Below are 27385 nucleotides of genomic sequence, written 5' to 3' on the forward strand. Positions count from 1 at the left end.
CAACTGTTTATGGAGTGAGACTTTATAAAAGTCCCCTATTTGTGGTATTGGTAGGCTTGTTGAGCATAATTTGGGTTGTGCCTCTTTTGAGTGGCATATGGCTGCTGCTACTGTAAGGTGTCACCTCAGATAATTCAGTCATTGATCTCAACCACTTTTTATTGTCTCTCCCAATGGACACTTTGTCTTTCAAGATCCTGACAAAATATTATGGCATCCTCTGCCGCTTATTTTACTTGCAGCAATCCAAGAAGTCTTTGTTGTTGTTATTCTGTTAGCACTAATAAGTGGGTGTCAGTGTCTGAGCTCACCATAGCTGACTTGTTTGCTTGTTCAGAAGTTTTCTTAGTTTTTTTTTTTTTTTTTTTTTTTTTTGTTTAGACGGCATTGTTGTTTGTAGCAGAGGAGATGGCAGTCTGTTGTTGTAGGAGGACTAATTCTTATTAAAACCAATCAATACTGGCCACCTACTAGTTGTCATTCAGCTATGCTCTCAGTGCCCTCTTAGCTTCTGTTGCCTAATAAGGGGGAGTGAATTTGTTCAGGCACAAGTGGAAAAAAGAAATGTATTCAGAAAGGTTTGATGACTTAATTGCAAGTGATGTTCCCGACAACAGTCAAAATTGAGCACAATTTACTCAACATGATATTACTAAGTTGGCTGTTGTCAGCAGTGATAACATTTACATTCAGTCTACCTGTGCTGGTTGCACATTGTTCAAGTGTTAGTGGTTATAAACCTACTTAACATGGCAGGCTACATACAAGTTAATGTCAGATTTTTCAATCAGGATCCAGCAAATCTGGATTTTTAAAAGGATTTTTAAAATTGTTTCCCAATGCATTGTGGAAAAGATTATTTTTACCACTACCAATTACATAAATATATTTGATAAGTTTGCCAGTCATGAAGGAGACTTTGGTTTAATTCCCAAGAAGGAGGAGTTTTGCCCTTAAACTTCATAAAAGGATTATCTTACCTTATTATGAGAGTTTTATACACTGTAAAACCAGATAAGTTGACTTTACTTAAAAAAAAATTGAGGCAAGTGATTGCACTTTAATGGTTTGAGTAAAGAAATTACTAATTATGTATTTTAAGTAGACTAGACTTCAATTCTAAAAGGACTGGGCTTAAGGTTTTAAGTGGAATCTACTAAATAACAATTTATTTATACTTGAAATATTTTGTAAAATCAACTCCCCCTTGTCAGCCATTCAACTTAGAGTTTTAAGTAACAATGACTAATGTTCTTAAGTGTAGTCAAACACAGTTCTAGTTCATAAAACTATTTTTAACTTGTTAAAACTTAAAACTTATTCCCAAAACTCTGTGTCGACAAAATATATATCTATAAATGAACACACACAAAGCAGGCGATTTTTAAAGTTCGTTTATTACAGCCATAAAACACAATGCATCAGAGTACAATACAAACAGAACAATACATCAAAATAGAGGTTAAACTTTTTTTTTTAAAAGGCAAGGGAGATTAAGCTGTAGCTTAAACTTTACCAGTGTAATAAGCACAGCGGCAGCCAGGACAACTCAGCCCTTTAAGGCAAGTGCATTTTTCAGAGTCTGAATTTTGGGTGGTGGCCCGCTCTGACCCAGAATCAGCATTACCTGCTGAATGAAGGTGAATGTATTCTTCATACAATTTGGGTATTTCAAGTGGAGGGCACATGTAAAGCCAAACACGACACACATAGCCTGAATTAGGTTGGCAAGGTCATCTATGGCGAGGTTTCTCTCTAGGGCCCTGTTTTCCTGAGATTAGAGGATATCCACTTGAATGTTCAGTGTCTCCTTGAAGATCTTACAGAGTTTGAGAGACAAGAGAGATAAAAATTTAAAATATGATGGAAAAACTTTGCACTGATGATAAACAATTTAGAGTGAAAAAGACAAAATGTTAATTTTAAAGGCTTAAAACCTGAGATTAAAGTTGAACTTATGAATCCATAAGGTCAAAACATGAAATAAAAATTCAAATGCATGTTTGTAAAAGGTAAAGATATGAGATAGAAAGTCAAATAATGAGTTTTTAAGGTCAAAACAGGAGGCAAAATTTGAAATCACGAGATCAAAAGGTCAAGATATGAGTTAAGATATAAAGTTGTGAGTCTTAAAGGTTGAAATATGAGCAAAAAAGTCAAAGTCATGGGTTTAAGTTATATTTGGGAGATATCAAATCAAAATACAAATGAATTTCCTTCACCACATATCTGATCCTTTTATCTTATCCTTTTCTTTTTCATATTTTTGTAGGAATGACTTAACAAGTATATTTTAAATCATCAGTGTTAAAATAACATTTTACTGTTAACTAGCTGTGCTAGCTAAGAGTAACAAAGAACCTTAAAAGATAATCCATAGATGTTAATAACTGTTCTCAAACTAAATAAACAGCAAAAGGAACCCAGTGATTCTCTTGAATGTAATTAAAGTTTCAATGATGACATTTTTTGTCAGAAACCGGTCTTCCTAGCTGCTGTCTTAGTTGCTTCAACAAGGAAAAGGTGCAATTCGGTCTCAAACAAGCCAAGACAAGTTTGAATTCAACCAGCCAATCAGAATTCAACATCTTGCAGCATTTGAAATTTAAAATTCATTTAACACCAAATTATAAATAAACCCAAAGTTCAAGTTGAAAATAGAAATTTTGAGTTTATTCAACTCAAAACAACAAGTGCACTCTATAATCACATTATAATAGTCGAATACACTAGAATTATTGAAGTAATGAAAACACAGTTTTTTAAGTAATATTTACTTAAAATATTTGCTCACAAACAACTTTAGGGTTTACAGTGTAGAGCATAGTATCATTAGCATGAAGATGAACAAGAGAAGTGGAAAATGTGTCAGGCGGGTCAGTGAACAGAGTAAAGTGGGTCCCAAAGTAGAAACTTGTGGATCACCCTTATCAACAACTAATCATTGAATGAAACACACTAACATCTTATATGAAGGTAAGCATTAAAACATAGAAAAGCATGTGGATAAAGACCAGTTGAGTGTAATTTGCCAAGGACAAGGTCATGATCACCCCTACTAAAAGCTTTGGAAAGATCAGTAAAAATTGCAACTGTGAGTTGTTTTTTTACAATAGAAAACACATTATTGGTCACCTTGCAAAGCAGATGGATATGCCCATTTCCTTGTTTCTCACTAATGACTCCATCATGCAAAGCTCCCATCTGAATCATTTGGGCCCATTTAGAAAGTGTCAGGACCAATCAGCGACGAGGGGCAGTACTTTCAGGTGTGGCAGAGTCGTGATGTAAGCAAGAAGCAACAAGAGGCCGGTGCCGTTATGGCGGAAGACATTAGCATGGACGCTGCTAGAGCGCCAGTTTTATCAGAACTTGACGACAATTATTTGTTAAAAGAAGAACAAAGAACAGCAGTGAGTTGTTTTTATTTCAAAAATGACAAAAGTCGTGTACTGACGTGTCTAGAGTCGCCATGGTTTGCGTTTTGTAGCTGCACACGCGCACCTAGGTAGCGGCGATGATGTCGCATGTTTTGTTGCTCTGTTTGGACCGTAAAGATATGACAGACAGAACGTTCATCCAATCACCCTCTGAGGGTTTTTTTTTTTTTCTTCATAGGCTCTGTCCTTTCCCAAACACTGTATATCAAAGGTTTACCAGATGGATGTGTGAAACACATCCATCTGGTGTGTCAGGTTACATCATTGGTAAGTCTCAGAAGGACTGTTGTGGTGGAGAAATTAGGTCTAAAACCAGATTGGAATAGAGAAAATTTTGAACTGACTGATATAATAAGAGAATTGGACGAGAATGAGTTCTCAGAAAGTTTGGCAGTGGAATAAATATTAGAATTTGGATGATAGTTTATAATATCTGATGAGTCTCCTGATTTGAAAATAGGGCTGTGTTGCAGATTTCCACATGAAAGGATTAAACAGGTTGACAGAGATATTAAAAAAAAAAAAAAAAAAACAGATCTGCATGGGGGTACATAATAACATGAGCTTCTAGTTTAACAGATTTGGCTTCTAGATAGTCAGGGCCAGCACTACTTTGTCATAAGCTCACATATTGCATGAAATACAAACAAGCAAATTTTTTTCAAAATCAAAAGCAATGGTTAGGAATCACTAAAGTTTGTGTGCCAGCATATCTAACACTAAAACGGTTAGTGGTCTTAATCTCTTATAACACGCTGTAACCACTTAGTCACTCCATGTGTACATAGGGAAATTACATTTTGGTTTTCCAATAATTAAGTAATAATTTCTGCTGTTCGAATTTTTGAAATTTCTCTGGAGATTTTGGTTAGATTTTTTTTGTGTGTGGGTGGGGGGGTGGGTGGAGGGGGGGTGTTGATTTAAATTTGTTTGGTATTTCATGGAAATTTTGGTCAGGAATTTTATATGGGGGTGTCCTTTGAAATCCTTAAACATTCGCATAGAAATTCCACTGAATTTGTTTGGATGTTTGCGGGAATTTTCCATCCCTTTGATGTAATTTTTGGAAATGTATTTTGAAATTTTGGGGAATTTGATAAGAAATTTAAGCAGGAATTTTTAAAATATTGTTCATAATGTTTCATGGAGTCTTTATCAAAATGTTTAGGTTTAATGATACAATTTTATTGAAACATGTGGGGGATATTGAAGAAAAATTGAGCAATGTATTTCTGGGATACTTTTAAAATAGAATTTTTGTTGAAGAATTTTCAATGAAATTTTAGGTAATTTATTTGAAATTTTAGGGATTTTTCTTTAAAGGAAGTCACCCTCCTCCAAAAAAATAAAAATAAAAAAATAAAAAAATTGAGCAGACATTTAGTGCATGTTTGGCCTTAATAGATCATTGTGGTCCATCATAAAAATAAGAGGAGAAACAACTCATCTACACCTGACAATAATTCTTATTGACTAGAGACCCATGACAACTGGCAGACACACAGCCAAAACAATGCTCAAAAAACAGTCCAGTGCTGTATTTTCTACAGAAACAGAACCTTCTGGAAATTTTTGGGACATCAGTTTTAGTGACGACTAATTCTTGTCCAAAGACTGCTGCAGTTTTTTGCTTATCATGTCCTATCGATCCCTAAAAAGTGAGACAAACAAAATTTCATGCCCAACAAAAGCTCAAATCCCAGGAGGCTAATTCAATTAAATCAATTTTAAAAAAAAAGTTATTTGTTATCAGTGTGACTCTGTGACTGCTGAGTTCTCATCATCATGACTATGTGACTGTTGAGTGGTCAAATTGAATTTTTAATCTATTCAATTACTTACAGGCCTGACAGTGAAGGTGCTCTCACAGTGGAGCCTGCAATAGCAGACGATTGAGAGTGGAGGCCTGAAGACCGTCTTGAATGGTATAGTCAGCTAATCAGACACACCCTAAGTGTTTACTGACTGTCCCTCAGGAAAGCCAATATGGTGACAGCCAAAAACAAAGATTGAAAGATGCAGACAACAAACAAAAAATATGAGGCCAGAGGGTCTCCATCAAGAACTTTTTCTGGTCTCTGGGTAATTGGTGGATATAGTTAATAGCTGACAAAGCTCAATTTTTGCATTTAGCCTCCTAAGAGAAAGTTTAACAAACGGGTCTCTCAGGTTATAAAGAGTAGTTTTAATAAAAAGGGCTGACACTGAAGCATGCAATTAAATCTCTCCATACCTGTGACCTTTGCAGACTGTGGTCACAACGATAGCAGTGAGAAAGCGTTCCAATGATGGCCCTCATTTCCACTGATGTACTTAAAAAAAGGTGGCTCATGAGTTGAAGGCGACACAACTTTGTCTTTCAATGTGTGACTTTGCCTGCTATATTCTCCTCTTGTGTGACTTATTCTCGGAAATACCACAAGGGCACCTTGAGGATAGGTTACACAGGCAATTTCTCTCCCTCCATCTTGGCATTTCATTAATTCTCCAGTGACTTGCTGACCGCATTCCTGGGACAACACTCAACAGGTTGTGTGTAATTGCATGGCGGGCAGAGAGCGGGCTGGCTTTCATAGATTGGACAAGGCTATAGAGCAGGGCCAGTTCATTTTCTTTTTTTTTATTTCTTTTCTGGTGGCATCCTCATGTTTAGTGATGAGATTGCCAGGAGGAATTGAGCCCTGAGGTTGCATGATGTCTCTCTGTTGGTTTGAAAAAAAAAAAAGACAAGTATTTTGTGTGTAATGACATCTCTCGCCTCTCTCTGGCCTCATTCTGTGCAGTTCTGTTTGTGGATCAGCTCTGTGTTTGGTTTTCTGTGTTGGACAGAGATAGATGGAGAGACAAAAGTGGTGTATTTTGGATTTTCTCTCCCAAGGAAGCTTATTTGGCTGTTTCAAAATTCTGCAATTTATTACTTTGTTTGAAAAATGCTTGTGTAACACCAAGGCATTACATTTTCCTAAATATGGTTATGTTTTTAGGATGTCACTATCACTGTAGTGATAAGTCGAGGTCTGTAACTAGTGCGTTCAATCCACAGTGATGCTAAAACTTAACATCATTACTCCTTGATGCCACTCTTTCATTTTACCTTTTTCTGTAGTAGTTTGTATCATTGTCTTGAATCTACTTAAAGGTCCTCACCAGTTGTTAAAGTTAAAGCAGGCCTGTTAACAAATAGGAAGTCAGATATCATTAATTTGATACAGTAAAAAATCCAAAATGAAAACCAAAAACTGTTAAAAATGCAACATAACAGTTATATTAATGAAATTATAAAACATAAACAACTTCTCAGCTTTTAAATCTTGGATTGCTTTTGAATACATAGATGGTAAGTTAATGATTGCTCACGCTTTATGCGTTTATACGTAAATACCAGTATTATGATTGATAATTTTTTATTACTATTGTTTTTGCTATTGTTTATTATTATTAATTTTTATTTTTAATCTGTATTTTACAAATCCTGATTGGTTTAGCAAAAAATCCCATCAAACTGGCCCTCAAAAAACTTTTTTTAAGAAAGCCTACTCAGAAAATGACTGTTATTTAACATGTTTATTTAAAAACAAAATAATGAATATTGTAGTTGTCATTGAAAAACCTCCTATCTCAAAAATCACCACTTTTCAGGGAATAAAAAAGCTCTGTATTTTTTGGATTAATTTCAACATTAAATGGTCACAGTCAACATCTTATTGACATGCTTTTATTGGTTTCAAATTAAACCCAGTGGCAGCAGTAAAGGTTGACCAATATAACTGATTCATGAATATTAATTAACATTATGAAAAATGGAGATACAAGGATTAGTCATATTTACAACTGGATCACTCTTTTTCACAAACCAGTGGCAACATCCAACTACACTATAGAGGACTTTGATCCTGCATTATCATAACTTAATTGTGAAGAAAACACTCAACATTTTATGGCCCTAAATGGTTCCTCCATTTTTCAGGCAAAAATTCCAGTATTTGCTAGAAATCCTGCACTAACAAAAACTATCATGGCATTTAGCACCACTTTTCACCTTTATAATGTGTGAGTTTCATCAAGTAGTCATTGTTAATTGTGATGTTAGGGCCATTTGTTTTGGACCAAAAGAAACTTAAAAAGGCATTTTTCAACTTCTTGAGGAAACAGAACGTTTGAGAAGCTCTGGGTCACTCCTGATTGGTCGGATGGTGTGATGTCACTCTCTGTGAGTTTGATTAATCCCCACTGATTGGCTGAGTGGATCTACTGGGTGGAAGGGTACTAGATGGTATAGCCCTTTTAGAAGTTGAAGTCAGTTGTAATGTCATTATTTATTAAATTATCATAAAGTAGCATCTCTTTCTGATTCATGTGCAGTCTTACGGCAGTTCGGTTTCATACTGTTCTGTTATTCCTTCAGTGTGTCTGTATTGAGAGAAAAAGTGTCTAAATAATGAATGAGTGTGCATGCAAATCACAGCACCCTGCTGGCAGATCTCTTCACACATGAGCTTCTGTAAAGCTGTTCAGATATAAACATGCTTTCTTGTTCAAAGTTTTAATAATGATGCAGTGCAAGTTCAGGCTGCCTTCTTTTTGCAGGACATTTGTCTGTTTGCAGCCGTTTCTCTCTCTTCTTTATTTTTCCTCAGGTCAATTGCTGATGTTCACACTATACATTGTGATTTTAATCACCAATTTTACAATTTTTGAGACAAGTTGTTATTTTCAGGATGAATTGTTGCTAGAGGGCTTTGAGTGACTGTCAGGAAAAACAAGCAAACAAAACCTCCACTGCAGTCAGAGAAGCAGAGAGTAGCCTGTTAGAAATATTCTCAAGAGCTGTTAGATTTTTAAATAACAGAAAGGCTCCCCCTCTCAAGCTCTCAATTGTGTTCTCTCTGAGAGAAAAGAACAAGAAGAAAGTAGCTAATAGAACGCTGCATTAATCTGCCAACAGTAATAGCTGAGAAGACGGGTTTGCTTACCAGATGCTTTCTAGCTTTACAGTGCATTTTGTCACAACACATCCCTGCACCTCAATATGTGATTTCCTTTGAAGTCCAAGCACACATGTAACCCCCCTCCCTGCAAATCTTCAGGACGAGCATGATCTATCACAGATGTCGAGTGTTTTCTTTGTGGTGGATGAGATGAAACAAACTATTGTCATAGAGGGCTTAATATGATGCATGGCCCTCGCCAAAGACCATTTGATTTTACTTCCAGCTAGAGTCTGTATTAGCCTGTAACTCTGAGCTTTAGGCTGATAACATGATTACAGCGTGGAGGATTTTAATCCTTCCAGAAAAAGTGGCTGACAGAAGGCAGTAGCTGGAATAATGCCTTTTACAAGATCAGACGCATGTTCTAAATAATGAAAAACAGAGACAAAAGCCTCACAACAATATGCCAAGTCATTACACCATGAAGGTAGTTTAAGATGCATAAAGATATACAATGATGTTATTTATTAATTAATCACTTATCATTATTGATTAATCTTCGTGTCTGCCCCACCTGACTTGTCTTTCCAAGTTCAAGATAATGTGTTTTCATCATACAATTATTGTTGAAGCTTCAAGAGTTCAAACTCACAGACCACCACCACAATAAACCAAGAAATTCTCATTAGATGTATATTTATACTAAGTTTAAATTAACCACAGACCTGACCTTGGCAAGAGTGAAGATCGAGATATACTGACCTCATGAAAACTGGAACTGTTACACAAATGCCTTTCTGCTGCTTAAGGGGTTTATTCTGTTTGATATAACTAGCTGTGATGTTGCATTTTTCCCTACATATTCTTTCAAAATTACTGCCCACCCAATCAATGTCGAATGTCTCACTTTTTTTACATATTATTCCCATTATCTTTATTTCCAAAATTGTTATATAAAGTGATACGCAAATTCTATTATGATTATTTTTGGACCACAATTTTAATTAAGAGATGAACAAAGAGACCTAAAGGCTGATCTCTCCTTAGTCTGTTTATTTAAGTTTCTTTATTCACTTCAGTGAGAAAAGTATCCTGTACCTCATGGTTCCCTAACAGGCTTATACTGAGGGCCCAACTTTGTCAAGATTATCATGTCAGGGAATGAAATAAATCAGACCCCACTGTCCCACTGGGCCCCTTAAATGCCCAGTGGATGGGTCCTTCCCAGATGTGTTTTTTTTTTTTTTTTTTTTTTAAAGGAACCTTGCATGTTAACCCTCTGAGAGACCAATGTCTTCATAAAGAACAAGAAAAGACACAGGTTAAAAAAAGTTAAATAACGTTTGAACCTTAGTCATTGGCTTTTTTTTCCCTCTGGAAACCTTTGCAATTCCAGTGATGCTATCCATGCCTTTGTAGCCCTTACAGAGGCATTTCTAGTGAGCCTTGAACTTGGGTGGCATTCTGAGGACTTTAAAGATTAAATCCACACCTGTAACTCTGATATTGAATGTCTTTTAACTGTTTTTTGATGATTTTTAATAGTTTCTGCCACTTGCAGCTGATGCTACAATAATGCATACTGTCTTTTTGGATCCCACAATGCAACAATGACAAGCAATGGCTGGCTGTTCTGTCGTCACGTTCACCAAATGATAAACTCACTAGGAGGCAGCCACGTGTTTCACCACAGTGCACTCTGGGTGGTGTGATGTCATCTGGCCGCATTGCACCTCATTTTGTTTTGTTCCCCATGCCTAAGTCGGCCATCAAATCTTTACATTATGAATGTGATCACACTGTTAGTGAAGAAAACAATAATGAAGATATCTAGTATGTTTTTTTGTTAAATATACAAGAGATACAAATATCAATCCAGTGAGGTGAACTTATCATGCGGGGTTCCTTTTCAGATCAGACACGGGTAAGATCAGGGTTTAATGTGCTAAACCATGACAAATCTGTACTGATCCAGCAGACCAGTCTGCTTTGTAGAAACAAAGCATTCACAGGGGCTGTGTGACAGCGCTCATCCAGGCTTTAGATGGAGGGCTTTGACTTCCTACTATTTCTCTGTGAGTTTTTTTTTTTTTTTTTTTTTTTTTTACTTTTTACAAATATGTTGCCAGACTATTTTATTATTTTCTGGACAAAAACATCTTATCGGCCAAGAAAAGTTCACAGTGTGGCTCTTTGCTCTTATTTTAATCAAGGAATGTGGCACATTTCTGATGAAACTGCTGCTTTTCTACTGCTAATCGCTTAAGTGCTAGTCGCTATTACATGCACTGGCTTAGAGTAGAACTCAACCTCCCCTGTGGCAACATGTGAGCTAATCACTCAATCCTGAAGCCATCCAACTCACACTACAATAACACCCCCTGTGACTCTCGCAAAACTCATGCAGAAGATGAAAACACCTTTTCAGTCATAAAAAGCTTGCGCTCAATCTGAACAGATTGATCAACAAAGCAGATATAATGGCAAAAATTATTATATATAATGGAATTTTTTTATGTGGAAATGATATGAATTAAATCTAGTTACTTTTAATCCATAAAACTCAAATAAAATGGGTGATGAACAAAGTGAAAACACTATTGAACATGTCAGCGGTGACAGAGGCCCCCTGTTGATCTTTACACTCGTATTTCTCGTAAATTATACTTGTCAGCCTGCAATTTTCATCCTCCATCCCAGTCTTTCATTCTTCATCTTTCTAAAAGTACAAAGAGAAGGAGCTCCTTGTAACAAAGCTGTAGCTGGATCTATACTATAGCGCTGGAGTGGCAGCAGTAATAGCAGCATTAGTGTGAATTCTCTCCTGACCAACCTCTGAACGAGCTCTCAAGCCGACCTCTTTGATTAGAATCGCTCTCCTCCTCAATCCCCCCTCCAGCTGGACCAGACTAAACCGGTCGGAGCCGAAACCACTCGGGGGCGAGTGCTCTGGTGGGCTGCCATGTCCTCTGTACTCAGGAGACAAACAACCCCTTAGCTGTACTTAATGCATCCAACCAACATCATTTCAGGTGCACTCCATGAAATAGTCCCTCCGTACAGCCTCTCTCTGGAGCCTGTGCTCTCTCGTTTTCTACCTGACTGATCACAAATAAAACGCAATGTGACATCTGGCAGTCACTATATGGCTCTATGTCACCCACTGCTGCATTTCACTGAGAAGCTGTGACTGTAGCTTATTCCAAAATATTTGTGCTGTGACAAGCATTGCTGAAATCAGGCTTCAAATTTTAAACAAGCTTGGTTAACATCGTTTCTTCTGCCTTATTTATTTCTTTTTGAGGGAAATTGCAGAACTTAATAGAATTCTGTCAAGCTTTTTTTCTCTGCAGGTTTGCTCATGTTGTTTTTGCACTGCTGACAGCCGACATGCTGCATACGGTAATACGAGCAGTCATGTTAAGGAGGTGCTTCTGAAATATAAATGGGGATTAAATGTCAAGACTGCAATATTCACAGGACACGTTTATTTTTAGTTTTTGTTAGTTATGATTTATTCTGAACTTTCTAGGAAAATCACCTTCCTAGTGAAGCAGCCAGGGATCCAACCTGAATAAAATGTAGCTTTAAAACTCGACTGGTCAGCATTCAGGGGATGGCAAAAATTAGTTCTACATCTGTGATCCTCCCACTGGAATTACTGACCTAATAACAAGCAGGAATGTCACAGAGGCATTTTGTTCTCTGCAAGAGAAAAAAATGTTCTCGATCTTTTCACCTCCTCTACCTCTGACTGATTCAAGTACTCTGTCACACATATGAGCACACTCACTCACATTCACAGCCTAATGGTGATTAAACCCAGCAGCCACCATATTTAAACACAAACACAATGATGTGCAGAAGCCTTTAGGCCTTTAATTTATGAATGGTGCTTACCTAGCACTAGTGCCAGCTAGAGCCTAACTGTTATGTTTGCATGACCCACACAGTACAGTAAGTTTATTGTATTTCTACTGAAAGCACTGGCTTTAATATTTACATGTACAATGGCTGCCCCACACTCTGCAGCGCAGCGGTTTTGTTCCAACTGAAAGCGAGTAACCCCTCATACTGAAAGCATGTTTGGAGCACTGTGCAATGCAGTGCATCCCTGAGCAAGAGGGCAGAGATCATTGGAAAACTATGAGTTCATGTGGGAATAGTATGACAACAGTGGATTATTTTACTTTTGGGGTGTTGACTTGCCCTTCATTTTGACATAGTTCCATGATTTCATTGCTTCTGCCATGGATAACTACATCAGGACATTAAAAGGTTAATGTTTGCTACAAATAATGTGTGTTCATGTAATTTCTGAGATTTACCACCTCAAATGTTAGCTTTTCCCCATCAGTGGTGTTGTCGTAGCTCTGTGACCCACTGATGTCCTGACGGCCTGTTGCTTGCGCCACAGGATGAGAGGTAATGTTAATATAGTGATGATATACTGATAGGAGTCCATACCTCGGGTTTCATTTTTAAGTTGACCAATGTTTTGTGCGTTTTTCTACCTGTTTGGGTCGACCTGCTCTACATGGATTGACACAGTTCAGCAGCAGCTGTTGATGAAAACAGACCTGCCATGTAACATCAGCTGAGTTGTGCATCTGGGACACGCCAACGTTGGACTATAACACAGGCAGTGTGAGAGAATCACAGCGCAGCTGTCTTTTTTTGTGTGAATGAGGGGTTAGAATGAGGCTGATGAGTAATGTCTAATTGACATTATGGCAGGAAAAAGAGATACTTTGGAATTCACACAGGCTCAGTGTTGTCTTTACATGACATGAGAGGAGAACCTGATGGTCACTCTTATTGAGCTCCAGAGATCCCATTTGATGGAACAAAGTTCTAGAAGGACAACCATCACTGCAGCTTTCCAGTGATCTTGGCCTTATGGCAGAGTGGCTGGACTGCAAAACACATGAAAACCCACTTGGAGTTTGCAACAAATAAACAAAATAAAACACCTAAAGGACTCTCAGACTGAAAAAAAAAACAAGATTATCTGGTCTGATGAAACCAAGATGAATCTGTTTGGCCTCAATTTGAAATGTTATGTCTGGAGGAAACAAGGGACCACTCATCAACTGGTCAAAACTATCCCAACTATGAAGCATGGTGGCAGCAGCATCGTGCTTGGGGGGTGTTACTCAGCAGCAGTAACGAGGAGACCAGTTAGGGTTGAGAGATCTTTCCAACATGACAATGACCTTAAGCACACAGTCAAGACAACACAGAAGAGGCTTAGGGACAGATCTGTGAATGTCCTAGAGTGATCCTGCCAGAGCCTTGCACATGACTTGAGCCCTATCCAGCATCTCTGGAGAGACCTGAAAATGGCTGTCCACTGGCAGTCCCCATCCAACCTTGAGAGGATTTGCAAAGAAGAATGGCAGAAAATCCCCAAACTCAGGTGTGCAAAGCTAGTTGGGTCAAATTCAAAAATACTCAATGGTGTAATTGCTGTCAAAGTTGTTTCAATGGAGTACTGAGTAAAGAATCGGAATATTTATGTGAATGTGAAATTTCAGTTTTTTGTTTTTTTTTGTTTTTTTTTTTTTAATTTGCAAGAATGTCCAAAAGGTTTTCATTGTGCCATGGTGGGGTAATGAGTATAGCTTAATGAGAGAAAAAACAAATCTGAACAACTCTATCAGGTTGTAACTCAACAAGATTGAAAGAAGGAGCTCTGAATACTTTCTGATTGCGCTGCATTGTTGTTTTAAGTAAACAAGAGATACTGTAGGTACATTTATTTTACCAAAAGAAATGAAATCATCGGGAAGGTATAATGTGATTTTTAGACATTTGTCAGAATCTGAATTGTCTTTTTTCTGGTCTGGAGCCTCTGGTAATGATGAAGCTTGAGGGTTCAGAGGCACACTTCACTCTTTGTCTGTCCCTCACAAACAGATTGTTCACTTCAAAGGGTCGCTCCATCACCAAATAACCCCGATGATGCCATGTGGGTTATTTTCTCTGACTTCAGAGAGCTTCCTCCACTGTCTCCCATCACATTGTGATGAGGAACATGCTGGCCCAAACATAGATTATACTTTAGTATAATATCAGTGATTGAAACATCAATGATGCTGTTTTTAAGCACATTTTAAACAACAGTAGCTGAGCAAAGTGCTGCACATGGCACAAAAGAACAGCCAATGTCTGTCAAACACATACAAAAATTTGACGCTGAATGTGCTTCCAGTAATTGCTGCCAAATATGGTCATTGCATTTGCAAGTATTTTCAGATAAAACAAATTTCTTATCTATTAAACAAAAAAAAAAATAGTGACACAACCTATGATTTTTTATTTATTTATTTATTTTTTTGTCGTACGTCATATAATTGGCACAGTTGTTGTTTTCCAAGTTTGGATCAGTATGGACACACTCCAAGGTTTCCAAACAACTCAAAAGAACATTTAATTTGTTGTTTTTCTCTCAAAATATAAGCGTTGAAGTCAAAGCTGAAGAAGAATCTACAAAAACAGAGGTCTTGCTGTGCTGTGAAAGCAGTAGCGCTATAATTGTTCATTTATTTGATGAAAGCTTTCACACTTTCTGCAGGGTTTTGCACATCATGCCTGGAGGAAATTCTTTAACTTGCAGGATGTGATAGGGCAGTTAGTATGAGCTATGGTAGCCTTCACGGCTAAAGAGACAAAAGACTGCCACCCACTGAAAGGTTCGCAGAGAACATGTCCTGGTCCTACTGTTTGATTGACAGGGGAGCTGTGAGTAATGTTGCACAGACGCGCCACATCAATGCACCAAAGGAGCGTAAATGAATGGAAAAAAAAGAATAACGATCTTACTGATTACAGCTTCTCGTTATCTTCCCCTTGCACACAACAGCTTCTGTCACACTGATGCTCTCTGATTAGCGTTTTAGGTTTGATTTTTTATATTTAGAGTTTTGCTGGATGTCTGTTGCGTCAGCTCAAAGAATGCCTCCCTGCTTTAGAATATTTGGCACAAACAGCCTCCATGTGATGTTTGATGTCTGACTGAGGTCAGTCAGAGCCGTTTAGAAGCCTGTGAAAGTAAAGCAAAGCTAGGAGCAGACGATAATACACACATAAAGACTCACACCCATGCATTCCCACATCACTCTCAGGGACCCAGTGCACGTATAACGCTGGATATCATTTTTTTATTTGCTTTTAATTCTTTTCACATCACGTTGTCAGTTTGAGTGACAGGTGGCAGAACATTTCAGGGTCTGTCTCCCTGCTTCCACGTGAGGCTGTCAGAGTTTGACTGGGATCCACTCAGTCTGCAGGAGAGAGGCTGCTCCCAGGTGGCTCGCTGCTGTCTGCCTGTCTTGAAAGTGCTCTGCGTCTGCAGGGCAACATAGAAAAAGAGAGGGAATGGGGGGAGGGGAGGGGGCTACGGGGGTCCTCATGGACCTCTCCCAGCCCGGCGTCTAGAGGATTTTACACCATTTCATCTCAAAAATGGAAATGTCACGGCTCGGTACATCTCCCCAACAATTGGAATCTGGGCCAGTGGTTTATTTATTTCATTTCCTCCCATTCTTGTATAAGCAGCATCCTCCTTCATATAAATTGTTGTTGTTGTGCTCCTTCTGTATTCGCTTTCCATCCTCCTCACGCTCTTTTCTCTCTCTCATATAGACACTGTAGGGTCCCCACAAACAGGTCCAGACTGATAGGGATGAGTGGCTCCTCTGCAAGATGGTACAAGACCTAGGGTGAGGGAGGGAGAGAAACAGGGTGAACAGGGTGACTGGTGGCCGAGGGATGCCTGTGTGGGGAAGGGGCCTGCAGAGAATTGGATAGGGGGATTGGATTAGGAATAGCCTGAAACCCAGCTGGATGGAGGAAGAAAAAACACTTTCTGACTGTACAGAGAGTATGGAGACTGTGAGAGTGCAGTGGGAACAGGAACAGTTTGTCCCATGGAAACACTTGTGCACAACACGGCATGATTTGCTCACGTGAGTCACTGCCGTCCTGTTTTGCAGGAGTAGGATGTTTGTGGCAGTCACACATAATGACAAATGAAAACCAAAGATGACCCACAATGACAGATTCTTTTTTTAGCCTGTTTTGTGTGGGCTTGTCCCTAGAATTGGCGATGCTTGCGTTGCAACATGAGAGAGAGATTTCACAGCTTCGAGTAGCATCGGAAAATTCTCTTTTATGTGCTTTCCAATTTCATGCCTGCTGCTGGAGTTTTTTTCCCTTTTTTTCAGAGGAGTTTTATGTCTTGCAAGTGTATTTCTAAGAATGTACATGTCTCCAGAAGTCAGTTCCTTCACAGGAAGGGTCAAAGAGGGGAAAAAAATCAGGGCTAGGGAAAGTTTAACAACTGTGCAGGAATAAGTTTACAAAAGGAAGTACAAAAGTGTTGGTATGTTTGAAAAAGATATGGACAGAATTCAGCAGGACATATTTTTTTCTGAGTTTTTTTTTTTTTTTTTTTTTTTTTTTTTTTTTGTGATATTTGTGTAAGTGGACCAAACCAGAAGATTTCTAATCCGGATGCCCATCTGTGAAATACACACATCCAAAAGAAACAGTCAACTGAAGATCTTTTAGATCCTTCTATATATTTCACATGTTTTTGATGTGCTTCCGTACTGATATTTTAGAGACAGTTTGTGGGCTTTTTATGTGCAATAAAAGCCTTTACCTAACCTTACATAACTGTATTTGAAACAGATCAGGCTTCAGAGAAACAGGGCCTCATATACAAATATCTCCCTGAGACATTTCATTAGCTTGTTCATCAGAAGATTGCAAGGAGTCTAAAAAAGGTTAATGAAGCTGTTTTAACTATTAAATTGTTCACACTTATGTTCCCTGATTGTTGAATGTCTTTATGAGTTAGAAGCTTGAGTATGTTTTTCTTCATTAGCGTAGATAACCTAAACTGACACGCCAGATGGATTTATTTTACCCATCCAACTGAAAAACCTTCGATATATAGCATTTGGGTAAGGGCAGAGCCTTTGAAAAAAAACTTGGAGGTTGATTGGATGAACATTCTGTCTGTCACATCTTTACAGGCCAATCAGAGCAACAAAACACTACCACTACCGAGGTGCGCGTGCACAGCTACCAAGGAATAAACTCCATGTAGAACTGCATAACGCGAACCATGGCGACTGTAGACATGTCAGTACATGACTTTTGTCGTTTTTGAAAAGAAAACAACTCACTGCTGTTGTCAAGTTCTGATAAAACTGGTGCTTTTGCAGCATTTATGCTAATGTCTTCCGCCTTAACGACACCGGCCTCTTGTTGCTGCTTGCTTCCATCATGACTTTGCCACACCTGAAAGTACTGCCCCTCGTCGCTGATTGGTCCTGTCACTTTCTAACCGGGCCCAAATGGTTTAGACGGGAGCTTTGCAAGTCATAGCTCTGTTTTTTTTCCCTCTAGAAGGCCTCAACTATGCCGTTCTTACAGTGCTATCCATGCCTTTGTTGCCCTTATGGAGGCTTTTCTTTAGAGCCTGACCTTCCGGGGCATTTGAAGGTTAAATTCAAACCAGTAACTCCAACATTGTACATCTTTTCATCATCAATTTATTTGTTTCTGCTGCCAGCAACTCATGCTGTTCACTATATTGTTTTGTCACATCAGCAGTGATGGGGGGATTTTTCTGATTCCGGGAGGATTGTGGACAACCCAGGGATACCTATTTTTGCTAGAAAAGCCTAAAAAATGTGAGCTCTGGTTCTGGAAGTGAAATAAGCCCTTCAGATCCCACATATATTTCTCAAAATCCTTACCACACTTTTAATGCATGAACCAAGCTAAACAGCTACCTGAGAACTCGTAACTATAAAACATTTGATGTGGTACAAATGTGGTGTTTGAAAACAGAGGTACAAGATATTGCACATATTTCTTCACAAGGTGGAAGGAACTGTGTATCCCACAATCCATTTTGATTCATTTCACTTGGTGGTAATAACAGCTGTTCAAGATTTTAGTCCATATATGCCCCCCCTTTTCTAGACTAATGTTTACATTTTGAATAATAATGCAGTAATATGTTGTAGTTTGTGTAATTACATATTGCTTCATACTGTGACGGCAATAATTGTTGTCATCATTGATAGCCTTTGAGTGCAAACTCTGTAGGCATTTCCATGACCCCACCAATCAGAGACGTTGCTATGAGTCCCAAGGGTTGTGGGTATTGTAGAATTTGCAAATAAACTTTTCTTGGCTAGTGAATAAAATCTTACAAACTTTTACCTTCTAAAGGAGCATATGTCACCGTTTCACACTCTAGTAGCTTGTGAAAAGTCTAACTGGGATACTTCTGATAATATGGCTGCTAATAAAATCCGCTATGGAGAAAAGGAATTGGATTTTTACTTCTGGAAACACATTGTTGAGCCCTATTGTTTTCATGTGTTCACTTTAATTGTCCCCCATTAAGAAGAATCACTCCATGCAGATCTATTTTTTTCCCTCTGACATTTACAGTATTTCTCTTTTTCCGACCCCAGAATTTTTGAAGAAATTGGTTGCAACTCATTCAGTTACAGCTCCATCTGACTGGAATAATCTTCCCTGCTGAAAACAATCAACTCTTTCCACTGCTTCAGGATTTCTTTATTTTCATATCTTAAACCAACATGCTCATGTTTTTCATTTGTATATGATGCTTCTTTGACTGATTTGCATAGCAACTGACTGATTATGAATCATCTAATTGTTTGTACTGTTACTGTGAACCTATCAATCATCTCGGTCACTGTTTCTAAAGATTTGGTACATCTAAAGGTAGAAGAAGTGGGTGGGATTGGGTGAGTGAGATATTTTTCATTGCAGTATCTATCGTTTGTCTTGTAATTCTGTTGTTTATGTTGTATGTTGTATCTGTGTTTTTGGGACTCCCTCGAAAATGAGATGCTGCATCACAAGTGGTTATCCTTTCATAAATTCAATTCAATTCAATATAACACGTTTGTATCTATCACCATATGCAGTTTACAAAGATGCCCTTTTCCAGATCTGCTATCTTTGTGATAAAAAATCTGGTACTCTGAGGTATCCATTAACTCTACAGATATGTAATAAATCCATGAACTTGTACACTTCTGCAGCTTCATTTATTTTGTGAACCCAAGTTAGATTAATTTAAAAGTGCACTGCTTTGTTGACCTTAAACAGCTAGTGGTTGAAAAAGCAAACACAATCATTTTGCCTAAGATCAGACAAGGTCACACATAACAGGCTCATGGATGCTTCATCTCCATTACACTCATTATCCCCCCTCCCTGTGCCGTTAGAGCTCTTGTGTGCCACAATGCGCTCCTAACTCATTAATGCAAAGCCTTTGGGGGCAATTGAGTGTTGACAGATCCCAAACAGGGTTAACAAAACCCCATCTCTCACCCTGACATAACAGTCTTTTTTTTGCAGGTCGCTGTGACTGGGGGAGGGGTGTGCTTCTTGGACATTAGAGGGCTTCAATGCCCCCCAGTGCTCATGTGAAAGCTGTAATTATTCCTCTGATAATAATAATTGATTGGTTACTGTTTTACACGTGCATTAATCTACAGGTTTGCTCCTGATGGATAGGGTGGTGTTAGCCAGGATACACAAAAAGGCCCCAGAGAGTTAAACTCATATTTTTGGTGACTGATTGTCTTTGCAGGTACTTCATTGACCGGCACACAGATCTGGAGAGGCAGTTCAACATCAACGTGGACGATGGGAAGATCACATTGGCCAGACCTTTGGACCGGGAGACAGACATGTGGCACAACATTACTGTAACGGCTACAGAAGTCAGTAAGTAACCTCTCCTGCTGTGAGCATTGCTCCACATGAATAGTAATTCCTTATTTTTGAATCAGTATTATACTATTAGTTGTTCATTGGCATGCAGGTTTGACAAACTGAGCAATGTAGGAATACACGTACAAGAGAGCAACTTCATGGCTTTTCTCCATCAAAGGAATCACTGACCTGCTTCTCACAATCCACCGTCTAAGATTAGAGCCGTGCTTTTAATCGCTCCCAGAATATGCCACAAACAATTAGCATTTGAATCCACAGAGGCATTAAATACGTTGATTTGCTGAGTTTTGATTGAATTAAACAGCTCAGTAGTCAATTTGTGGAAGTGCAAGAACATTAAGACGTATCAAATAAACACTTTTAAAGGCATGCTCCAGAGTGGATTGCTCCAACGCCAGCATCCATTACAGATTAAAGAACATCTGCGAACCGCAAAACTCACTGACTACGTAGAAAATCTTGCCGGCAGAGCTACAAACAGCTCAAACCATATGTAAGGCTTTATTTGCATACAGATTGTTTCGGGGGGCTGTACGTTGTGATAAAGCTTAATGTACCCCTTAAAGCTATTGGAATAGAAATTGACACAGCTTGTAAGTTTCTTTTCTCCATCCTCTTCCGCTCTATCTCTCCATCCTTTCCTTTCTCTGTCTCATCCTCTATCTCTTCCTTTCTTTCCTTAATCAAAGGAAACACACATTAATTGTCAGAACAAATGAAAGCACAAGCACTGTCATAATGTTTTGGCCGCACAGCACAGACAAACCCCGCCATCGAAGCAGCCCGTTGGAGGAATTGAATGTGTCTCATTTGATAAGCCGGTTGCCTTGTCATTTTCTTGCACCCGTACATTTAAAGCGCATTTTCATGCCTCTTGGCAAGGTAACTGTGGCTCGAGATAGTGGCATCTCAGAGAACACCTAATAGGAATTTGCCAAAATAAATATGGCAGTTTTGCTATTCTTCACGGATGGGGAGGGGAAGCCGGTGTGTTCTCTGGCGTGAAGAGAAATAGATGTGTTCCCAGTTCTGTCCCGATGCCATTTGCCACCCAAACGGAGGCGCGTTCTGCTGCCTCGCACCAGTTGACATCTGACTAATCAGATTCCATTCCCTGTCTGCTGCTGCTGGGGGAAAGTCACTTTTGCAGGGAGAGGGCTATGTATCCCTCCGCCCTAATCCATCTATCACTGTCTATCAGACTGTCAATTTCCTCTCTCTTCACTGAGTACCTCTTTTTTAACCCATCTAATGGCTGTCTGTGGCCTTCAAGTTTCTTAGCTGCCCTTTCCTCTGCTTTATGTTAAGACTTTAAATGAATAGAAAACAAGTAAAATGAACAGTTTAAAAGTTCATCTTCAACAAAAATTTAATTCAAGGACACGTCTGTCCCTGTACCATTTGTTGAATTTTTACAATACTATCTGAAGGTTCTGCTAATAAATCCCCTCAAATGTAGGGATGCTGTGGTTTGGGGGATTTATTGGCAGATTTATTGGCAGAAATTGAAAATAACCTCCTCAAGCGTGTTTTCATCAAAATAGAATCAGATGAAAAAAAGGGAAAAAACAGTAGTTTTCACTTTTTAAAAAAAAACATGTTCTTTATATCTACAGAGAGACCAGCTCTGCACTTGCAACTTTGTGTTTTTTATTGTAGCACAGAAAAAACAAACTACGTCAAAATAGTCTTACTAAAAAAGTACAAAGAGGAAAATATGTTTCAGTTTGGCAGCCATAATCAGTCCAGTTTAAGCCTTTGCTTGAAATGTTTCAAGATTTTAGTCACAATATGATAGTTTTTACCCTCTCTTTGTTCATCTAGTTTTAGTCAGTAAAACTCAAAACATTTCGGTCCAAGTCATTAAAAGTCATTATTAGGTCAATATTAAAGTGAAAATGTATCTTTTTAAACTAATGCAATTAACCGAATGTAAAAAAAAAATTTTTAGAAAGGCACTCTTAAAAGGATACGATACAATACAACATGACGTTTGGCTTTAAATAGGGATGGAAATTAAGAACAGGGCATACATCTTGTTCAGTGTTCAGAGAGACAAATGCTCAAGAAAAATTAAGTTGTTAACAGAGAAAACCTTTTGTTCCAAAAAGAAAATTCACAGGAAGAAATTGATAAAGAATTCAGTCGACAAGAAGAACCAATAATGGCATTGATATTAATTAAAACTTATCACTCCCCATTCCTACCATTAAATGATGAGACTGCGCCTATGAGAATAAAACTATGTGGTTCACAGTCACACTGAGTGTTATATATTAAAGGTCGGGTTTTCACACACAACTGCTGTAATTCTCCAATAAGGGGTCCCTTTAGTTCACTGCTAGCTACAGGTTAAGTGCACATGTTTTTACCAAACATCCAAAAATGATTAGCTTAAAAGCTGAGTAACGCATTATCTTGATTTTTTTGTGAAATTGAAGTAAAGCTGCAGCCATTCTTTTACTACATTAACTGAAGTGTATGGGGAACACTGCATGTCACATGCACATGTGTTTGAATGGCACAAAAGATTTTGTGAGGGCAGAGAGGATGTCCAAGACCATAAATGTTGTGGGCGTCCATAAACGTCAAAAGTTTTTGAAAACATTCAACAAAATGAACAAATTGTTCAAAATAGTCCCCGATTCAGTACAAGAAGCAGAAATGGTCTCAACTGATAAAGAGACAGTTTGGTTAATTTTGCATGAGAGTTTGAGCATGATGAAAGTGTGTACCAAAGTTGTCCAAAAAATATCTGACTCCTGATCAGGAGGCATTTTGGAATAAATTGAAGGAAGCTTTTTTTTTTCTAAAGGAGTGATTACATGTGATGAAACTTGGATCTTCCAAAATGATCCAGAGACAAAACAGCAGTCAATGCATCGTCACAAGGATGAAGAAAGCAAGACCAAATTCAAGGCCATGATGTTTTTTTCACTGACATTAAGGGTATCATTTTGAAGGAGTGGGTTCCAGAAGGGTCAACGGTGAATCAACACTCTTACAAACAGGTTCTAGAAACAGTGGGATAAAATGTCAGAAGGAAGAGAGCACAATAGTGGAGAACTGGTTTCATTCTTCACCAGGACAACACGCCAGCTCACACTGCACTCTCAGTAAAGTAGTTACTGTCCTAAGAATAAACCACAGTGTTCGATCACCCTCCATTTTCACCTATCTGTGTGACTTTTCCTAAGATCAAATCTCTGCTCAAAGGAACATGTTTTCTGTCGGACGTTAAGAAAAGAACCACAGAGGTTGTGAGACAACTGTCCAAAAAAGCCCTATTTCTGATCAGTGGACCTGAATGTAGCAGTGTGTGTTAATGCAGAAGGGGAGGAGACTGAAAGAGACAGATGCTGAAAAATGTTTATTTAAAATAAAAGTTGTGTTACAGTGTTGGTCTAATTTTTTTAATAGCCATGCCTCTTATAGCAAGGCAATGCAATGTTCTTTAAGCACTGTTATTATCTTCATGTATGACTCCAAGAATAAATCAGTTCTTCATAATGCAAAACTAAAAACAAACCAGTATCACTGGCCAGATTGACAAAGCCCTCTTCTGGCCATTTAAATGGATAATTATTTTAAAAGTTGACATTTGCACTGCAGATTATTAAAAACAACCGATTACGGGACTCTCGAAAGGAGCTGTCAATTACCAGTGATGAATAATTCCAATCAAATCTAATCTAATTAAACTGCCTTTATTGTCTTTCTAGACTTGAGTTTCCAATGGCTCATTAATATGCATGTTTTAACCTTCATGTTTTAAACATTACAGTGTACAGGGGATTTTCAAAAGCACTTTGAATGTGATTTTTCTTCCTCTTTTGTGTTGCCTAGAATCCTGCTTTGCATGGCTGATAGCAGCTGAAATGTGGATTGATGTGGTTCCTCATCTGTCCTCCCATCAGCTCAGGAAATGAAGGGAGGAATAAAGATTGAAAATAAAGGAAATTAAAACTAGGTCACAGAAATTACCTGGGATTTCATGCGTAGCCTTCGTTTTGTTTTCCAGTTTTCAATTTTAGCTGGCATTGATTCTATTTGTCTCATCTCTTTCCCTTCTATCTATCTATCTATCTATCTATCTATCTATCTATCTATCTATCTATCTATCTATCTATCTATCTATCTATCTATCTATCTATCCGTCTGTCTGTCTGTCTACCTATCTATCAGGAAACCACAGTCAGATATCGAGGGCGATTGTGGCTATCCGAGTGATGGACATTAACGACAACGCTCCTGAATTCGCCACTGAAAATGAGGCCGTTGTGTGTGAAAATGGAAAACCTGGGCAGGTAAGGAAAGAAGTGGCTCATTCATCAAAGCGCTGATCCATCTCTCTCTCTCTCTCCTCCCTTGTAATGATTGGCCACAATGAATTATAGCCTATTTATTTCACTGTGAAACTACAGAGGTGGGAGTGCGGTCTCTTTTTCCCTGCAACGGCCCTCCCTTGACACAGTGTGCACCGAGCAAAGGGGAAATGAGAGCAGTCAGGATTGATCAGAATGGATCATAATTCAAGACTGTCTTTCATGTCCTCCTCCAGATGGCACACTGCTTCCCCCAGCCAAAACCCTGGACAAGTACTTAGCATTCTCCCTCTCATCAATCGACCCTATTCAGGAGGCCTGTGTGCGTACAATGGGGAGCTTTATTGAAAGGAGAGGACGGGAAAAAGAGAAACTGTCCTGCAGGGCTTGAATTCTAATTTCCAATCAATCATAAAGACGTACAGCACGATAAGACCTGTGGTGACAGATTAACAGATAGAACCAGGAGCCGGAAAGTGTGCCAGACGAGACAGGACCTCATTGATAATAATCCTAAAATCCAGGAATGAATAGGGCATATATTTCATCAGGTGTGATCCAGCCAGTGTTAGACCAAGGCAAAAACAGAGTAATGAATGGACTGCCTCCTTTAATGACTCTGAGCTCTCCTCTTTGTATCTTCATGTTTCCAACACAGCTGATTCAGATTGTCAGCGCTGTGGACAAAGATGACCCCATCCAGGGCCACTACTTTCACTACCGTCTCATCCCTGAGATGCTCAACAACCCCAATTTCACCATCCAGAACAACAATGGTGAGTATGAAAAAGGTATCAGAGCAGAGTAAGTGTTCTGCAGCAGGATGATTGAAGTGTCTCTGAATTTCTCCAATGGCTTTCCAGTCTAATCGCTAACCTGCGGCATGCTAGTTGAACTGCAGAAGAAATCTGGTGAATCAGTGTAGCTCACAATTAGCAGATGTGAAATTGTCTGGACACCAGCTTCTTCTTTACTCCCCAGTGCATTTTGATGGAAGCTAAATGAATGGGATCCAAATGGCTTCCTCTGGTAGTCTCGCAGCTCAATGTAGGGTGACTTCTCAGGAGCTGTTGCCGCATGGCAGATGGTGCTACATTTATTTGCTAAATACTCTGATTGGTTTATTTGCCGTTTTTCCCCCATCTTTATCCCACTCTTCGTCTCCTGCCTCTGTTGCATAGCTGCCTCTGAACAGGCGGTGTTCATGATGACATTGTGTAATGTCTTCAGCTCGGGGCAGAAAATCCTCATATGGTACTAGCCTTCTGTTGCGTAGCAGAGGCTGCAGGCTAACGTACTGCAGCCTCTCTCTGAAGGAGGAGAGAGCCCATAAAAAACAGGTCATCAAAAAGACTAACCATTCTTAGAGAAAAATAAAAAAGATACTTCTGAAACAGGTGCATGTGCAGGCAGAGGAAAGAGAAGTCTGTGTCTGTCATAGGAGACGCAAAAATGGCCTTGATTCGTGTTTTTGACACATTAAGCAATACATAAAGGGGAGAAAATCATCAAAAATGAAAAACTGATGGTGATATAACAGGCAGAGGCTTTAATATAACTGTTGTGCTATGACATGCACATATTTTTTTGTAAAGAGGACTTTTAAGCTGGGGAAACAGATAAAACACCTCAGTACAAATGTTTCACCACTAAAAGCACAGCTCTGCACCAGTCCAAACAACCAATACTTTTTTCCTCCATAGCCTGAAAGGAAAGTAAATATGTGTTGTGGTTCTGCTCTTTCGACTGCATACCACACCAACCACTTGTGTATGATATTGAAAATTCCAAGCAGAGAAAAGAAGCACCACTGCAGCGTATCCCCCAGCACTTCAGTGACTATTTCTATCTGAATCGGCAGCAGTGGGAGACACTTCAGTGAAGAGCCTCAGACTCCGGTGAGCCTCTGTGTGCGGCTTTTGTTTGCGATGATGAGTCTAATTGTAGGGATTGAACAGTGGAGAGGTTAGGGGTTGTCCATGCTGTGGAATATGTCCACGGCACTGACCAACTGCATACAAGTTATTGAACAGTCTGACAACTCTGTGTTCAGAGGCGGAGCTGCAGCAGAGCACAGCTTCTCTTTCTCAGTAATTGAGACAACAAACATTTGCCACACTGCCAAAACTAAATTCTGCTGAGATTTTACAGACTCCTCAGGACTGTGTTAACAAATTATTCAATTTTCCTTGGGCAAATGTAAAATTTAACTTGTGAGCAATAAACTGCACCCTTACTAATACACTCAGGGCCAGATCCACAAGGCCAGATCTACTGTCATTAATCACAAAAAAAAGTTTTTACTAAAACAGATATGGTCTATATAAAACGTTTATTTAGCAAAACAGCAAGAAAGTTAGTAAGTGGGGGGGTGGGGGTGTTACGCCTCTTTAATACATAGGCCTTAATGGCATTAAGAAGTGCATCTGCCTGTGGTCAGTCATGCTGGTCTTTCTTATTAGACAGTATTTGCAACATGACTTAGAATTGGGCAATTTTTCTCTACTTTTTTTGACTGTTCTTGATTTATATTCATACAAATGGAACAGATGTACCAAGGACACTGTGCTTGGCAGTGCAGGTTGCATGTACTGGCCACAAAAACAGCACAATCCTTTTGCGATTCAGAACCTGTATGTTTTCCCTGCATCACTAGCTGGGTTTCCATTACAGTTTTTCACAAAATGAAAGTGATATTTCTTAAATTTCAACTAAGTACAATTGTGCTTTGAATGTGTTTCCATTGAAGGCAGTTTTGGTCACGAGCCTTGTAATTCTCGTAAAATCTCATCTCGTGTGAATCCGCTGCAAGGAAGCTGGAAGCTCAAAATCTGTTGCGCATTGATACAGTTATGATTACATCTACAGCGGTTGCCTTAACAATTCT

At 38.8% G+C, this 27385-nt stretch overlaps 1 protein-coding gene across 2 annotated transcripts in view; it reads left to right on the forward strand.

Moving 5' to 3' along the window:
• The window catches only part of cdh8 (cadherin 8), a 173778-nt gene that overhangs the window by 139410 nt on the left and 6983 nt on the right, over nucleotides 1-27385 (forward strand). For both annotated transcript variants that reach the window (XM_041787257.1, XM_041787264.1), the window contains exons 8-10: nucleotides 20028-20164; nucleotides 24359-24480; nucleotides 25157-25274. In XM_041787257.1, coding sequence (XP_041643191.1) covers nucleotides 20028-20164; nucleotides 24359-24480; nucleotides 25157-25274 — 377 coding nt within the window. The remainder of the gene's footprint in view (nucleotides 1-20027; nucleotides 20165-24358; nucleotides 24481-25156; nucleotides 25275-27385) is intronic.

Source organism: Cheilinus undulatus, linkage group 1, assembly GCF_018320785.1.
Source record: "Cheilinus undulatus linkage group 1, ASM1832078v1, whole genome shotgun sequence".
Classification (NCBI taxonomy): Eukaryota; Metazoa; Chordata; class Actinopteri; order Labriformes; family Labridae; genus Cheilinus; species Cheilinus undulatus.